Source organism: Biomphalaria glabrata, chromosome 12 (genome assembly GCF_947242115.1).
Source record: "Biomphalaria glabrata chromosome 12, xgBioGlab47.1, whole genome shotgun sequence".
In the NCBI taxonomy this organism is placed as follows: Eukaryota; Metazoa; Mollusca; class Gastropoda; family Planorbidae; genus Biomphalaria; species Biomphalaria glabrata.
The window spans coordinates 7016750-7035602 of NC_074722.1; the positions used below are offsets into that span (position 1 = coordinate 7016750).

The 18853-nt window shown below is 35.6% G+C and overlaps 2 protein-coding genes across 2 annotated transcripts in view; one reads left to right on the forward strand and one right to left on the reverse strand.

Moving 5' to 3' along the window:
* Window positions 1-395: 395 nt before the first annotated feature.
* The window catches only part of LOC106068766 (sulfotransferase 1A1-like), a 29956-nt gene continuing 11498 nt past the window's right edge, over window positions 396-18853 (reverse strand). Inside the window, exons 2-7 of the mRNA XM_056006266.1 lie at window positions 6416-6625; window positions 4343-4539; window positions 3459-3579; window positions 2498-2601; window positions 1133-1328; window positions 396-654 (exon numbers count right to left, since the gene is read on the reverse strand). Of these exons, the coding sequence (XP_055862241.1) occupies window positions 539-654; window positions 1133-1328; window positions 2498-2601; window positions 3459-3579; window positions 4343-4510 (705 nt within the window). The 5' untranslated portion in view covers window positions 4511-4539; window positions 6416-6625 and the 3' untranslated portion in view covers window positions 396-538. The remainder of the gene's footprint in view (window positions 655-1132; window positions 1329-2497; window positions 2602-3458; window positions 3580-4342; window positions 4540-6415; window positions 6626-18853) is intronic.
* LOC106068765 (sulfotransferase 1A1-like) lies at window positions 16506-18236 on the forward strand. The gene is made up of 2 exons (XM_056006739.1): window positions 16506-16695; window positions 18034-18236. The coding sequence occupies exons 1-2, from the start codon at window positions 16506-16508 to the stop codon at window positions 18234-18236; spliced, it is 393 nt and encodes a 130-aa protein (XP_055862714.1).

Consider the following 18853-nt stretch of genomic DNA (forward strand, 5'->3'; position numbering starts at 1 on the left):
TTTAAAAAGTTAGTATTAGTTTCAGAATTAATATGTCCTGATTTTTTTTTTCCTTAATTGACTTCTCTATATACACTTGCAGATATTTTGTCTTTCTAATCTCTCGACTTTTTTTCTTCTTCGTTCTCATTTTAAATGTCAGAGGGTTCAGATTAGTAATCCTATAAATGAGATGAACCACGCAGTGGTTTCCAGATCAAGCAGTTCTCCGTTTAGTTTTTGTTCTATAGGAGTGTTTTGGGGCCAGAGTCTTGTTCGGGCCTCTTGATATAGTGTGTAGCTTTGAAGGACATCTGTATAACGGTAGAGCTCTGGGCAAGCACAGTGTTATGGTAATCTTTTGAAACATATTCTGCCGATATGATAGACATAATATATAGAAGGCTAAAACACAATAACATATTTATTACTTTTATTTATACTGAACCCAAAGTGATTCTAGTTAAAAAAAAAAACAAACACATTCTTAAAGTATCTTTGCTTTCTTACAAATGTATGGTATTCATATAATTTTATTTAGTGATTTCTTGTTCAAGTCCTATTCATAAATAAACTTAAATTTGAGTTGTTTATTAGTCGTCTCTGCAGTAATGTATTCCTCAAACCGCTCATTCTGGGCAACTGTGAAGTGGTTCCTCCAATCACCGATCGTTCCTGTAAATCAAATTAAACACATTGTCAATGCATAACACTAAAACTTAAAAAAAAAAATTGATGTCAAACAGAAATATTTCGTAATGTCTGGTCATTTTTCATAATAACTTGTAGGCGACCATCAGATTGTTGTAGGAGCCATTTTGTATTTAAATGAATATATTGAAATGTTGTCTTTTATAATGAAGAAATCGAGATCTTCAGAATTTAAAATTCAAATAGAAGGAAAAAAAGATAATTCATCTTAAGAGTACAAATAATATTGGCAGTAAGTAGATCTATATACATTTATAATACAACGTAATTGTGTACTGTGTACCATTAATCAAAGAGATAACATATAATAGTATTCGTTTTTTTTTAAGAGTTCTTTTTTTTACCACATTAAAAAAAACTGTATTTGCATTAGGTAGTCTACAAGTTTGTACTAGATATTTATTAGAAAAGAACAAAAAATGCAGCCATATCGTATTTTAACCTTTTCTGAATATTTTGAATTCTTTGTTCATTTGTTTCATGGCAGCGTCAATTTCTTCAGGATACTGTTTTCCATGTTCTTCCTCTATTTTCGTCATGCGTTCAAAGCTGCAGGCGCTGGTTACATTTCGATAGAACTCGTCACTTGCTGGGACATTCAGAAATTCTGCCAGTTCTTTGATGGTCTTGACGCAGTCCTAGTGGGAAAGTAAATAAAAATTTAATTCATTTTGATTTTTTTTTACCTAGCTTAACACAGAATTATGGTTTAATGAGTTATTTGCAGATAAACATAAAGTAAAGTTCCCCCTTTCAGACCTTGTGATCTATAGGGCAGATGATTTAAAGGTCATCTGTTTCTGTGTCCCACGGTTAACGAGGGTGCCATGTGGTCAGCTCAACGACCAACCGCCGTTACTTTTCTCCAACTAATGTGGACTCAAAGGCTCTCAAAGATCCTGAAATTAAAAATCCTAGTCTGCTTCAGGATTCGAACCCGGGACTCCTGGTTTAAAAGCCAAACGCTTTACTTCTCAGCCACCGCGCCTCCTAATTGCCAATATTTTGCTTGTTTAAACTTTAAACAAAATTACTTCATAATAGCACAACTTTCAATTTCTCCCATGGGGGGGGGGGGAGCAGGTATCTGGGAGAAGGTTTCTATGCTGCCTTTAGGAGCTCTGCAAACAAAACTCAGTCCGAGTCGAGATTCAAACTCAAGCCTCTTGATAGGTAGACAAACGGTTTATGTCACTCAGCCACTCGTCCCTTTTAACATATCCTTACCCAAATAAGTTATTTTAATATTGTTTCAAAATCTAGAGCATTTCAATCCCACAATATTGCAATGTCAACAATGCTCAGATGTGCAGTACACAATTATAGATCCCCGTAATAGAGTGTTGACAAATACACATTCTAACTAAAATAAAATGCACTCATATTGTAATTAACATTCAAGTAAGTACAATCAATTCATTAATATATAAATGATAAATTTAGCTTTTATATAGCGCTACTTTTATGCTTATACACGGCGCTATGGTCCAATCTCATGTGTGGACCAGTGGAGAGAGGGGGTATTTGGGAGAAGGTTTTTCGTGCTGCCTTTAGGCGCTCAGTAAACACAACTCTGCTCGAGTCGGGTGTCGAACCTCGAGCGCCGTTCATAGGTAGCCAAAAAAAAGCCAAGTACAAACATACTTAGCCTCTCGACCACGCATTCCTAGGGATAAGCCTTCTGACTGTGCCGGAACGTAAAATATTTAATGAAGATTTATTGAGATTTATTTACATTGGAGTAAAATGCATTTTTTTTTTAAAACGATTCCTTGAAGTGTAAAAATGACTCTTAAGAGGCACCTACCTTCTTCATCTCCTCGTAGTAAACGTGTTTGATTGGATGACCTGGGTGAGTGTCTTCAAACTCAGATATCTGTTGCAAATAGTCAAATTGAGATGGCCAGTTTACTGTAGACAGATTGTAGCTTAGCCAGTTTACAAGCAAAATAATAAAAAAAAAAACAAAAAACGATAAAAACCAAATCTACGGAAAAGAACTCCAAATTTAAAGCCATATATCTTAATAATTTGAAGTTTATTGCCTTTATTCTTACATTATACATAATAATTAATTACTACTAATTCTAATTGGTTAATGTTTTTGATTGATTCAGTGTTCAGGCCTACTTTAACAAATAGTCTCGTAGTAGAAAGTAGTAGTAGTAGAAAGTAGTAGTAGTAGAAAGTAGTAGTAGTAGAAAGTAGTAGTAGTAGAAAGTAGTAGTAGTAGAAAGTAGTAGTAGTAGAAAGCAGTAGTAGTAGAAAGCAGTAGTAGTAGAAAGCTGTAGTAGTAGAAAGCTGTAGTAGTAGAAAGCAGTAGTAGTAGAAAGCAGTAGTAGTAGAAAGCAGTAGTAGTAGAAAGCTGTAGTAGTAGAAAGCTGTAGTAGTAGAAAGCTGTAGTAGTAGAAAGCTGTAGTAGTAGAAAGCAGTAGTAGTAGAAAGTAGTAGTAGTAGAAAGTAGTAGTAGTAGAAAGTAGTAGTAGTAGAAAGAACGCATACGACTTTTATTCAATGACTGAAAAACTGATTTAAAAACTAAATGAACAACATAGAAGTAATAAAGAAGATTTGATAAAAATCAGTACATCGGTCATGGGATATTGTTAAAAATATGTCACCATTCTCCTTTATTTAGATGACAACATTGAATTTCAATTTAGCATCCTTGACATTGTTTAGCTTATCTTATCCTGAAAATGTCCAATACACACAAAATAATTATACGATACTTCCTACAAGGGATACAACTCTCGGCGTCTCCTTACAATTATCCCCCATGACTGCTTCCAACAGCGCTGAAAATGACAGATCGTCTCCAGCTATAGTTTTTGAATGCCAGTAGAGTGAAACAAGAGCATCTTTTGGATTTCTGATCACGTGAATGATCTGCAAGTCAAAGAACATTATTATCTAATCAATTCGCAGCACAAAGATAAAAATTTAAAACAATGTTTTTTAAAAGTAAATAGTATAAAAAATAAACTTTTTAACACAAGAAGGCTAAACATTAGACTTTAACGGGAAGATCTTAAGGCTGGTTTGATATTTGGATATGCACTTTGGTCTTCAATCACTAAGCACCATGTACTGAATCCTGCTGAACAGCTAAAGACTAGTTCAATGTTATTCTCTCATTTATCTTTTTATTTCTTTTTGTTTACAAAGTTTTGAATACTAATGTTAATAAAAGATAAATACATACATAAATTGACTGAGAACAAAAAAAATGCCTTCCCACATCCACCTTCCAGGGCCATAATGAATGGATTAGTGCGACTCAATATACAGAATAATGTCGTTTATACGGACGTCAAATATCCTACCATTGTTTTTTTGATTCACATTTCGGTATCTAAGTGCTCTAACTCTAGCTGATGATGAGCATTGCTTCCTGACCTAGTTCTATTTTTCTCATATCACGTGACTTTATCCAAGTTGAAAACAAAAAAAACGTAACGTACTGACAATGGAATCGAAGCTGCACATCTTACATCCACAATGTCGAACAAGTACAAGTCACCAAATTGTCTGTGAAATGAAACAATATTCCGCGTTCGATTGTCCGGACGATCGAGCATCCGGACAAACCCCTTTTCCCAATTAATCCGGATAATTGACGTTCTGCTATACAGCCGTCAAGAAATCTTACTTTTGTCTTCTTGGCAATGAGCTCCTGAGGAAGGTGGGCGATGACATTGTGGGAGTTGAGAATTCTTGGAGAAGGTTCTTTGTCCGCTCTATCAAGGCCACCAGGAGATTCCAGCATGACTTGAGCTTTGGATCTTTTCTCGTGTTCAGTCGTCTGGTGAAGTAACATGTGAGTTACCTCCCATAGCCAATGTGTCCCTGAATAGATTCATATCACTTATCAGTTACCTCCCATAGCCAATGAGTCCCTGAATAGATTCATATAAAATGTGAGTTACCTTCCATAGCCAGTGAGTCCCTTAATAGATTCATATCACTTAACAGTTACCTCCCATAGCCAATGTGTCACTGAATAGATTCATATCACTTATTAGTTACCTCCCATAGCCAATGTGTCCCTGAATAGATTCATATAAAATGTGAGTTACCTTCCATAGCCAGTGAGTCCCTTGATAGATTCATATAACATGTCAGTTACCTCCCGATCATTCGCTACTAAATAGATTCATATCACATGTTAGTTACCTCCCGATCATTCGCTACTAAATAGATTCATATCACATGTCAGTTACCTCCCGATTCGCTACTAAATAGATTCATATCACATGTCAGTTACCTCCCAATTATTCGCTACTACATTGATTCATATCACATGTCAGTTACCTCCCGATTCGCTACTAAATAGATTCATATCACATGTCAGTTACCTCCCGATTATTCGCTACTAAATTGATTCATATCACATGTCAGTTACCTCCAGATTATTCGCTTCTAAATTGATTCATATCACATGTCAGTTAACTCCCGATTATTTGCTACTAAATTGATTCATATCACATGTCAGTTACCTCCCGATTATTTGCTACTAAATTGATTCATATCACATGTCAGTTACCTCCCGATTATTTGCTACTAAATTGATTCATATCACATGTCAGTTACCTCCCGATTCGCTACTAAATTGATTCATATCACATGTCAGTTACCTCCCGATTCGCTACTAAATTGATTCATATCACATGTTAGTTACCTCCCAATTATTTGCTACTAAATAGATTCATATCACATGTCAGTTAACTCCCGATTATTTGCTACTAAATTGATTCATATCACATGTCAGTTACCTCCCGATTATTTGCTACTAAATTGATTCATATCACATGTCAGTTACCTCCCGATTATTTGCTACTAAATTGATTCATATCACATGTCAGTTACCTCCCGATTCGCTACTAAATTGATTCATATCACATGTCAGTTACCTCCCGATTCGCTACTAAATTGATTCATATCACATGTTAGTTACCTCCCAATTATTTGCTACTAAATAGATTCATATCACATGTCAGTTACCTCCCAATTATTTGCTACTAAATAGATTCATATCACATGTTAGTTACCTCCCAATAATTTGCTACTAAATAGATTCATATCACATGTCAGTTACCTCCCGATTCGCTACTAAATAGATTCATATCACATGTTAGTTACCTCCCAATAATTTGCTACTAAATAGATTCATATCACATGTTAGTTACCTCCCAATAATTTGCTACTAAATTGATTCATATCACATGTCAGTTACCTCCCGATTCGCTAAACATTGATTCATATCACATGTCAGTTACCTCCCGATTCGCTACTAAATAGATTCATATCACATGTCAGTTACCTCCCGATTCGCTAAACATTGATTCATATCACATGTCAGTTACCTCCCGATTCGCTACTAAATAGATTCATATCACATGTTAGTTACCTCCCAATAATTTGCTACTAAATAGATTCATATCACATGTCAGTTACCTCCCAATAATTTGCTACTAAATAGATTCATATCACATATCAGTTACCTCCCAATTCACTACTAAATAGATTCATATCACATGTCAGTTACCTCCCAATTCACTACTAAATAGATTCTTATCACATACCAGTTACCTCCCATACCAAATTCGCTACTAAATAGATTCATATCACATGTTTCTAATGTGACTGTTCGTATATTGAATAGCTAGGTAGATTATTTGTAGTAGGCCAGAAGAACATTCTGAAACAAAAATCATGTACATACCACATTTGGGATACGCCACCAAAAGAACATCGTCGTCTCTGATATGAAACTTCCGGGTTCTCTCCAACTGTATTAGTGGGAGTCTTCCCCTGGAACCACTAGAACTCTCCAGCCGTAAGCTTCGAGGGAAGACTTTGTCATGAAGGTTGGCAAGCCTTGAACACGCGTCGAATCACTTTCCTCGGCCATTTTGTCAGGTACCAAAGACGTCTATTAAAGTAAAACTAGTAACTATAATTGGAAGTAATGAATGGTTCAAATACTGATTATAGATCTCTGTTCTCTTACCAAACGTTTAATTTTTGCATAACTAACAATATAATTTATAATATTCAATCAGATGGAGGTTTTTAAAAAAATGCAAAGACAAAAGACCAAAAAGAAAATAAATCAACCTTGCTTAAATAATGAATAGGTTCTATTTCTATCATTCTGCACAATCTGGCTGTTGTTCATAATTCTTACCTAGCTTCGGAAGCACCTTGATCTTCTTGGCTCAGGTATAATAACAATCACTTCAAAACTGAAAAAAAATTTGGAAAGACAGGGGCTGGGCCCTCGGCACCAAAATCAGACTGATGCGCTCCCTGGTCATGGCCACATTTTTATATGCTTGCCAGTCTTGTACGCTGACTGCAGAGCTAGAGAGGAGGATCCTAGCAATGGAGTTGAGATGTTACAGAAGGATCCTAGGCATCACTTTCAAAGACCGCATCAAACCAAGAGATTAGAGACAGGGTTACTGCAGCGATCGGACCCCATGATGGCCTGCTAACTATTGTAAAGAAACGCAAGCTTAAAATATATGGCCATATTACAAGATCCACGGGGCTCGCAAAGACCTTCCTTCAGGGAACAGTGCCAGGCAAAAGGCTAGGGACGGGCCTGCAATTGATGGAGGTTTTGAACAAGGCAAAGGACAGGGAGGAATGGAGAAAGACTGTCGTCAAATCTTGCTTGGTGCCCCACCGGTCCAACAGACTGAAGGATATGTAAAGGTAAAATGTATATAATATTATTAATTAATATCATTAATTATGTTCAAGGTTTTCTTTTATTAAGATTTATAATCGGGCTGATCGTTTTAGTTTTATTAGCTGGAGCTAAAAGCCAACGACCGATCAATGACTGACGATATCTATTGGCACTTACGAGATCGGTCTGGTTAGAGTGGTGGAGAGAAAATCATTGTCAGTAGAACAGGTGCCAAACTGTGAGAATAAATTTGTCGACAAGTATTTTTACACGGCCCTTCTTTCGTCACAAAATTAGAGATCAAACTCTGCAGCTCTGAGCTACTGTATTGAGCAGCTTTCATTCAATGGATTATCTTATATAATACAGACGTTACTTCAAAAAAGAAGATGATTACATCCTAAGCGTCATGCATTTAGTCATGCATATTAACCAATGACTTAAATTCTGCCAAGTCACTGGTTTTCCTGGATAGCTCAGGCAACCCATTTAGTGACATCGCTACACAGCTGCCTGTTAAACGTTGATTGAAACACATTAAACGTCCGTCCATCAATCCATCCAACCCAGTGGCGCAAGAGCCCATGGACATCTATGGCCTGCTTCAATCCTATCCATTAATTTAGCTCATATAAGAAGGTTTCTGAATCTGGCAACACTTTGTATATACTTTGGTGTTCCTAATGTGTAAGCCATTCTACTAGATCTTCATCTACATCCGTTTGTAGAAAGTCTTTTTCTTTTTGCGCCAAATTAATTTCCGCAATTTTGTTTTTTTAGACGCTATATATTTTTTTTATTATTAATAATTCCTCCTATTAGCTTGCAAACTCTTCATGTGTTAAAATTGTACAGTTGACTGGGTAGTTCAAAAACGACTCTAACGATTTTCCTAGAAATTTGACAGATTGGAATAAAAACAACACCTAATTGGAGACACAATTCAAAACTCTGGCCAGGCCGTTATAATTTTTCAAAATATCTTAAAATTAAATTTGGCTTCCTTTTTTTTAAAGTACACGGCTTAAGTGAACAAAAAAAACTGGCAGTCGACTAAAACGTTTCTTTGTATTCAATTAAGAGCCCAAACCTGCAGCGGGCAGGAATCGAACCCGGGATCACAGAGACGACCGTCCGGAACGAATACCACACGACCAGTACATAGGAGGTCATTGTTGGTCGTTTTAACTGTCTGGTGCTGTCACTCGAGCTTTCTAGTTATCACAGTTTATTGTACTAATACCAGTATAGCTTCTATGGTATTTGATCATTTCCATTGTAACCTATTTCCTCGTTTAAATGTATAGATATATATTTATTTTAAATTGATAAAACATTAAAAGCCAATGAACTTAAAGTTTTTTTGTTTTTGTGTAATTTGACTGCTTCAGTGTATCAGAATAGAAATGGGTACAAATTGGAAATCTATCTATATCTATATCTTCGTGGCTCAACCATTCCTGACACCGCCAAGAAGTCATCGAAAGATCACTCTTTTATTTCTGCAAGTCGAACTAGAGTTACCCCACGTAGCTTTAGCGGCTAAAAAAAGAAGGGAACAAGTAGTATTCACCCTTTACTAAATAGCAGGGCCGAACTTAAACATTGTGGGGCCCTATGCGAAATGGACTTTGCGGGGCCCAGTTTGGGTAGGGATACGGATAATAAGTGAAAATTAAGAGTTTGTATTAGAAAATAAATTCGTATTTGCATTTTATTCATTCTTTACTACTTGCAGAATAACTTTACGAGCCTTGCGTGTAGCAAAGTCATACAGTATATCATAAAAATTCTGTTTCCTACATAGATCACGCTCAATAGCAAGAATTAACAAACGTTTTAATATATCTACGAGAATTGTTGAACAATTAGTTTGAGGCGCATGAAGCTTCTTTAACCAGATTCCACAATTACGAGAATTGCATAATGCGTTTTTTTTAATCGAGCGTAGGAGTGGCGTTTTCCATATTGAATGACTCCCCAAAATGCCAATTTTTGTCTACATATTTCAGGAGATTTTTTATGAGTTTTCAAAAGATTTTAATAATTTCCCGAGATTTGCAAGACTTTTTCATATATTTTTCAATTTCAGGAGATTTCAAGGAGCTCCTGGTAAATCAGGAGGCCGCGGAAAATCTGTTATAAGTTATAAAATGGTTTAATTTAATAATTTATACACCTAGAATTAGCGCGGGTCCTATGAAAGTGCGAGGCCCACTGAGTTCGCCGTGGGTCGACTACTTAGTAAGAATATAAAATGGTATTTTAAACTCTGTACAAAAACAACAAGTCCTAAACTGTTTCAACCACTAGATAGGCTTCCTCTCTCGACATCTGCATTACCACATCTGGTCACATGTCATCATTCACCCTGCATAGCCACCAACCAATCGTTAACTTCTTCTCAACGTCACCATAGAAACACACACACACACACTCCATAACAATTGTGTTAGTCAAGTATGCTCCGATAAAGTCTCGATAACCAGGCCCGGCCGGGCTTCCCTGGGTGAGCTTTTTTTTTTTTTCTCTCACTCGGGGTTGGGATGAAAAGAACGCTAGAGGCAGTCGCCTCTCCGTATAGCACTATATAGAACTACAGCTCGATGTAAGTAGAAACATTAAGTATGATTAAGGTCAGATGAAAAAAAAAAGACATTAAAACATAAAATTCTACTAACCCTAGCAACAATGACACCAGTCGTCGTAATGAGTAACTTAAAGGCATTGTGGGATCACACAGTATATGACAACAGTAGCCACGCCCCTTTATGTGTGACGTCAAAGTTATCCGCATATCAAGAACATTTCTGACCTAGATTACATTTAGTAATCAGTTGCGATGCCAACTGCAATATCAGCTATTAATTTTCAAAAAGTATAGATATTCCACTCCATCGTCACTCTATCCCCCACCAACCAACCTAAGTCCCCCACCAACAAAACCTAAACCCCCTACCAACCAACCTAAGTCCCCCCCCCCCCCCAAACTAACCAAAGTTCCCCCTCCCTCCCAAAAAAAAAAGAATGCAAAGTCACTAATAGATTTATTAATGCAATCGTCATTAACGGATATTTCAATAATAGACTATACATTCTTTGATGTTGTCTTCCCATCACTTTCTCTGTCTGCCTCTTCTTAATTTCCCTGGTACTGTTTCCTGTAGGAAGAGACAGCAGAATGATGCAACACATGTCTCAGAAGTTGAACACCGAAACATGTCTCTGAGAAGAGGGACGGGAGATTGACTTGTCTGCTCCAAGACACCACTGCCCGAGTCTGAGTCTTATGGAAAACTGTCTCGTCTTTCATTCCGATTGACACATTCTAAACAAGTATTAACAATTTTAATTCACAATTAATTCACAATTTAATTCCTAATTCACAACAAAATAATTTAAAAGCAAATTGTTTCTTTATAATTAGCATTCACTATTATCAAAAATTAATTTAGAAGGAAACTCTATAACTGACTCAATGCACTATCCACTGATAAAACAAAGTGCTAAATATAACTTTTCACACAATATAAACAGTGCATAGATGACATGTCCAGAGTTAATGGATTTTATCCGCAGGACACATTTAAATGTAATTAACATGTCAATAAAACTAATTATCGGGTATCTGAAACAACTGATAAGCCCGTGTGGACATGACAATCCATTATTAGACTTCTCGCATTCTCTCAAACTTAAACAGGGAAAAGATGTTTAGGTTTATTTACTCAGGATCTAGATATAGAGCACATTGATGATGTCGCTAAATGAATAAAAACATTTCGAAACAAAAACAACTACACCATATTTAGTTCGATAAATGTATTGATGTATAGATGATTTCTTTAGGTAACAATAACACCAGAGCTGAAGCTGCGGAACTTTGATGAATGCCTGGGCATTAGTTATGGTCAGAACATTGTCGCCCACGCAGCTGATTTGTCCAAAGGATCAGCAAGTGACGATATAGTTTTGGCTCAGCGGCATCACGTGAATTGGTTTGTCAAGGTCTAAGAAAGTCAATAACCTCCGAAACAAAATACTCCCAATATACTTGTGTATAACGTTAACCATTTTACGAGTTTATTTAGTTGTCTCCCTTGTTATTGGTTTCCTTTTTTAAGATTGACACATTTTGACTCCGTTCGGGCTCATTCTGACACCATACTTCACCATACACATTAAAATAACACTTGTTGACTATGAAGGTTTACAAATCTTTTAAGTGTTTATTAGATATAAATATTTAAAAAAAACCACCTTAAAAAACAAAGCATATATTACCAGTAATTGTATCAATTAGTTTGGACCAGTGATGTAATTAAATTTGTAATAGATATAGACTGAACAATAATAAATCTGTGCGATTAGAAATATTTCTACCAATTGTTTTTGTTTAGCGCAATCTCATAATTTTAGCTTTCTCACTACACTAAGATCCTATCACTTTCTCACTACACTATGATCCTATCACTTTCTCACTACGCTATGATCCTATCACTTTCTCACTACGCTATGATCCTATCACTTTCTCACTACACTATGATCCTATCACTTTCTCACTACACTATGATCCTATCACTTTCTCACTACGCTATGATCCTATCACTTTCTCACTACGCTATGATCCTATCACTTTCTCACTACGCTATGATCCTATCACTTTCTCACTACGCTATGATCCTATCACTTTCTCACTACGCTATGATCCTATCACTTTCTCACTACACTATGATCCTATCACTTTCTCACTACACTATGATCCTATCACTTTCTCACTACGCTATGATCCTATCACTTTCTCACTACGCTATGATCCTATCACTTTCTCACTACACTATGATCCTATCACTTTCTCACTACACTATGATCCTATCACTTTCTCACTACGCTATGATCCTATCACTTTCTTACTACACTATGATCCTATCACTTTCTTACTACACTATGATCCTATCACTTTATCACTACGCTATGATCCTATCACTTTCTCACTACGCTATGATCCTATCACTTTCTCACTACGCTATGATCCTATCACTTTCTCACTACGCTATGATCCTATCACTTTCTCACTACACTATGATCCTATCACTTTCTCACTACACTATGATCCTCTTACTTTCTCACTACACTACGTTCCTATCACTTTCTCACTACGCTATGATCCTATCACTTTCTCACTACGCTATGATCCTATTACTTTCTCACTACACTATGATCCTATCACTTTCTCACTACACTATGATCCTATCACTTTCTCACTACGCTATGATCCTATCACTTTCTCACTACACTATGATCCTATCACTTTCTCACTACGCTATGATCCTATCACTTTCTCACTACGCTATGATCCTATCACTTTCTCACTACACTATGATCCTATCACTTTCTCACTACACTATGATCCTATCACTTTCTCACTACGCTATGATCCTATCACTTTCTTACTACACTATGATCCTATCACTTTCTTACTACACTATGATCCTATCACTTTCTCACTACGCTATGATCCTATCACTTTCTCACTACGCTATGATCCTATCACTTTCTCACTACGCTATGATCCTATCACTTTCTCACTACGCTATGATCCTATCACTTTCTCACTACACTATGATCCTATCACTTTCTCACTACACTATGATCCTCTTACTTTCTCACTACACTACGTTCCTATCACTTTCTCACTACGCTATGATCCTATCACTTTCTCACTACGCTATGATCCTATTACTTTCTCACTACACTATGATCCTATCACTTTCTCACTACACTATGATCCTATCACTTTCTCACTACGCTATGATCCTATCACTTTCTCACTACGCTATGATCCTATCACTTTCTCACTACGCTATGATCCTATCACTTTCTCACTACACTATGATCCTATCACTTTCTCACTACGCTATGATCCTATCACTTTCTCACTACGCTATGATCCTATCACTTTCTCACTACGCTATGATCCTATCACTTTCTCACTACGCTATGATCCTATCACTTTCTCACTACGCTATGATCCTATCACTTTCTCACTACGCTATGATCCTATCACTTTCTTACTACACTATGATCCTATCACTTGTCTGGACCAGTCGAAAAGGCGTAGGGAGGGAAAGAAGGGGGCAACTGGGTGATCGCTTTTTAAATGAGCCACCTGAATTGGAACTCGAGGGCTAAGGCCATCCCCAGCCTCCTCAAACCAATGCGCTAACAACTGTGCCAGTGACCTGCTTATGAAAATAGGTTTCATAGTTATTTACAAACCTTTTCTTTCTAAAACAATAAAGGGGACTAATTCAACGTTTACCACCTCATAAGTCAAGTAAAATTTCTTTCCCTTGTTCAAAATACCGAAACAAAATTATAAATTACCAAGAGTTAATAAATTGGTTATTTTTTTTTAAATTGATTCATGTGTAAGCATGCATTAGAAATACTTTTGCAAAATTTCAGCTTGATCTGAGATTGGGTGTGGGAGAAATAACGTGTTCAAACTTTTTACCAGACAGAGTTGATATAAGCTTTGTAAAAAAATTAGATTACAAGCAGTATTAGAATGGTGGGAAGCGTGGTCGAGAGGCCAAGTGCGCTTGAATTTGGCTTGGCTACCTAGAAGGGGGCTTGAGGTTTGACACCCGACTCGGGCAGAGTTGTGTTTACTGAGCGCCTAAAGGCAGCACGGAAAACCAACTCCTAGATACCCCTTCCCCCCACTGGTCCACAAATGAAATTGGATCAAAGCGCTCTGAGCATGCTGTAAGCATGAAAATAGCGCTATATAAAAGCTATAATAATAATAATAATAATAATAATAATAATAGGAACAAGTTGGCACAAATGGGAAACGGGAATGTCCGGCGTAGAAGAATGACGTCCCCTGTTTACCACTGAAGACTTTTTACTAACTAGCTCAATCCTGGTAGAGACCCGAATGTTTGATAAGTTTTATATTAATGTACTTATAATCTTGACACAAATACTTTGGTTACTTAGTTTGGCTGATAGAAACGTGAATTTTAACTAGTTCATTGTCACAGTGCAGTGATACTGATCACACATTTCTTATTTAAGAACAATCACATTAAGCTTAATCACTGCTTGACTAATCTGTATTTTGGTCAGTGATCCTTGGTTTGCGTATCTGTGTTTTGGTCAGTTATATTTAAGTAATATTTAATTAATCTGTTTTTTTTTTGTTTAGTGATCTTGGGTTCAATAATCTGTGTTTTGATAATTGATACTTGGTTTACTAATCTGTCAGGTCAATAAACTTTGCTTTATTCATCAGTGTTTAGGTCAGTGATCTCTGGTTTCCTGATATTCGGTTTTGTATTTCTGAACTGTGGTTGGTGAAGTGATCTTTCATTTCATGATTTATGGTTAGGTAAGTGATCAGTGATTCATAGATTTTTGGTTTAGATCAGAAATACATTTAGTTGAACAGATATATTAAAAAGTTGATTTGAGCTTCAAATCTTCGACTATCACTGCCAGAGTAGACTATATCAATTATTTCATAACATTGTTTAGGGAACCTTTTTGTCTTTTATATATTAGATATATGTCTTAAATTAAAAAAAAATTTTTTTTGAAGACAAGGGATCGCACTGTTTGACACCAACCCAAGTGACTCCACTGCTCACAGCTCGGATTTAAAAAAAAATGAAACAAAAAATGTAAACATATAAAAAAAAACAGACAAGATTTTTTTTTAACAAAATAAGATATCAAATGGACACATATTGTTCTGCTTAAAATACGCAGAAGTTAGCCCCAGCAAGTTTAGTCACAGTCTCAGGAGTTTATGTTACCATCACGTCTGAGCAGTGTTTGTATAAAGGTAGGAGTCGCGAGCATTATTTTGGTTGTACTATTTTTATTAAACATTTTCAGAAAATAGTAAGAAATTATTCAAGAACTTTTTTTTTCATTAAATGGATTTTAAAAAGCCAGCACTGAGACCTTGTCCAAGACACCCCCCTTCTCCACAACTCCCTCCCTAATAGTCCACACGAATGCTTGGACCAGAAAAAAGCTAAAAGCATGAAATTGCGATAAACGAATAATAAAAATATTTCCAATTGCACAGATGTATTATTGTAAGTCTAGATGCATTTCATACTACTTACATGATTGATTTAAAATAATGAAACAATTACATTCATATAAACTTTTTTAAAAATGTATTTTACCTGTTGTAACTGTAGATCTATTTTACAAACTTGTAGTTAGGGATTGTTTACTTTACACTGTGTAAAGACAGTCCACTTTAAAGAAAATAAATACATTTGTGACTTGACTATTACAAGTGTAGCGAGTGTGTAGTAGGTTAAGTGTGTCTTGTTCAATGTGTACATCTAATAGGCACTTTATAGTGAGACCAGTCATTAAAATAAACAACTTATTGATATTAAATCTTGTCATTCTAAATCTTGAAAGATATCGTTGGATGATTGGATGATATAAAAATATAATGCAGAGTCAGAACTTCAAGCGCTAAATGTAAACATGCGGAGTATTGCAGACGATATGCCCCAGGCAGCTATTTCCATTCAACAGCTTGGCCAGTGTTAAGTGTTGGAGGTTAGCCTGACCTAGACCTCATCATTGAAATGATAAATATATATATAGAGAGATTTATAAAGAAAAAAAAACACCAGCACCATTTCAATACGGTGATGGAGGAGGTTACGTTTTAAGCGTTATAACTTAATGACCCATGGCTAAAGGCGGCTTGTAGAGCCAGAGCCCATGGCTAATAAGGGCTCCCATGGAGCATTGATAGATAATTACTAGTACACATGCTATACAGACATAGGAACATCTTTTTGTAAATGTATTAATACACACAGGATGTCTTTTAATTTAACTTTTGGCGCACTCGGCTTTTTTGTTTAACAGATTTGTTCTTAAGATTTTTTAGATTTTTGGTTAGAGGTGAAGTCTGCTATCATACCCTTGAACCTTGAACTTTGCTACGCCAATGAACTTGAATGTGATCTGGTCCTAAATAATGCGGCATTCTTTTTTATGATACTGGACGCTTCCCTTCTCTCTTTCTGTTTATTAAAAAGTTATGTAATAGAATATATGTCAAGAGATGTCAGCTGACTCCGAGCAGGCCCCTTCTTCTGGGATGCCTTCAATCTTTAAGACACCGCTCCTTGAAGCTTACGGCCGTAAGATATTTCCATTTCCGGGAATCAAAGACCTCATCGCCCACGTAGAGGCCACTCGAAACTTTCCCATCAGAGACGACGATGTGCTGGTAGCGGCGTATACCAAAAGTGGTAAGTGATTTATTTACAATCAATATACGATGTGACAATGAATAAGATTTAAGTTTGTGACCCAAAGCCACGGGCTTGTATTAAAAAAATTCTGTGCTAAACAAAAAAAAAAGAAATATTAAAAAAAAAAATTAATTCTTACTTTTATGTTGAAATGATTTAATTAACTAAAAATCATATTTTATCTGCCGTTGAAAAATAAAGAAAAAGATGCCAAGCATGGGGATCGAACCCACGACTCCTCATATATCAGCTTGGTTGTTGTGACCATCGAAAACTCTGAACGACAGTCAAGCGCGCAAACCAAACGACCAGGGAGAAGGATACAAGCGTCATGACCACATGACACCCTTTCTTAACCGTGCAACACACAAACAGAAAACCTTTATCTGCACATGATTCAATTTTTAATGCATTTTTTTACTTGTTCTTTTCACCACCGTCCCCCTTATGACTATGAAGAAAATTTGAAGTGAGAAACTGCATACAATATGCATGAACACATAAACCATAAAACATTATACAAAGTACAAACATTTGTTGGCGAATCAAGTCAATAAACAGTCTGCACTGCGTACAGGCTACAAACCAATGTGAGGTTTTCAATATAAAGATACAGATGAGAACAATATCAATGTCAATATTTACATATTCTATTTCGAAAATAACTCTATATAAGTAGTGGTAAATAAAAATTGTAATGAATTCCTACTTTCAAAAAATACATCCAATCTATCTTACTTTTGCAAGAGCCAGTCACATGCAAAAGGGATGTTACTGATACTCAGTAATAAGAAAAAATACATTATAATTGTTAGTTCCCTTGAGTCTCATAGATTATTAACGGTAAATAAAACATTTCACTGTATTCTACCATTAATGGAGTTGTCTTCCTTTAATTGCAATCAAATGTGCTGTTTTGCAGCACGATATATGAAATTTTGTCTCAACACGAAAAATGAAACGTCAAAATAAATGATTCAAATTTTGTTTTTCTAATATGACATGAGTGCCAGGCTAACAGAAGAAATATAAAAACATGTTCTATTTAGAGACTCAGTTCTGGAGAGACTCTGCATTGACCACAATGTACATAATAGTGACCAAATATTGAAACTAATAATATGAACTCTTCCCATTGAAATAAACGCCTGTGATAAATTTTGTTTTCAATGTTTCATATTTAAATTTTGGTTGCTAAGGTAATTTAAAGAATTCTTTTCCCCTTAACTATTTAAAGCAAAAAGGCAAGTTCTTTTATTTATATAAAGAGTATTCTTGACTTTAGACTTGAAATGCATATAGAACTCAGAGCTATTCTTTGACTTTGCCTTTCAGGAACTCACTGGCTATGGGAGGTAACTCAAATGTTGCTTCGGCAGACGACGGACTACGAGAAAAGAACCAAAGAACAAGTCATGCTTGAGTCGCCTGGCGGGCTGGAAAGAGCTGAACAGGAACCGTCGCCTAGAATTTTAAACTCCCATTATCTGCCACAAGAAATTATTTCCAAGAAGACAAAGGTAAGAGGTCACGAATGAAATAGATTCTATCAATATTTATTGCAAGCTTTTTTTTTAAACCACAAAACAACAAACAAAATGAATAAAATATATCACCGCTAGATCTGAATATTTTCTTTCTACAAAGCTTATATTAATTAGTGATGGGAACTAAACTAAAATTTTTTAGTTAAACTAAAACTAAGTTTGAACTAAAAAAAAAGTAATTAAACTTTTAGTTAATCACAAATTGAAAAAATTAGTTAAACTAAACTAAGAAACTTTAGTTAAACTTTTACTAACTATTTTGACCTTTTTTAAGGACGAAACAGCCAAACATGAAAAATATAGAGCACAACCAATCTCTTTAGCAAAATGTAATAAACATTTATTTGTGCACATGAAAAAAGATTTAAATGTCTTTATGGAATAGATCTAGATCTTAATAGAATCACTAGAATGATACTACTATAGAAAGAAATTAGAAGTAATTGTCCAAGTTCTAATATAAATTTACCTTTAGAAGTAATGATAAAACTGCATGTTGACTCTCTAACTAACTCTAGATTCTAGAATATTCTGGATCTAATATCTTCTACAAACGAAATGATCAGAAATATAATCTGGATCTAGACTAGAATTAGATCTAGATCTAG

Bases quoted from the DNA above. Each gene is read 5' to 3' on its own strand.
- LOC106068765 (XM_056006739.1), top strand. From the start codon at position 16,506: ATGTCAGCTGACTCCGAGCAGGCCCCTTCTTCTGGGATGCCTTCAATC. The intron at 16,696-18,033 runs GTAAGTGATTTA...TTTGCCTTTCAG, and splicing joins AGCGGCGTATACCAAAAGTG to GAACTCACTGGCTATGGGAG.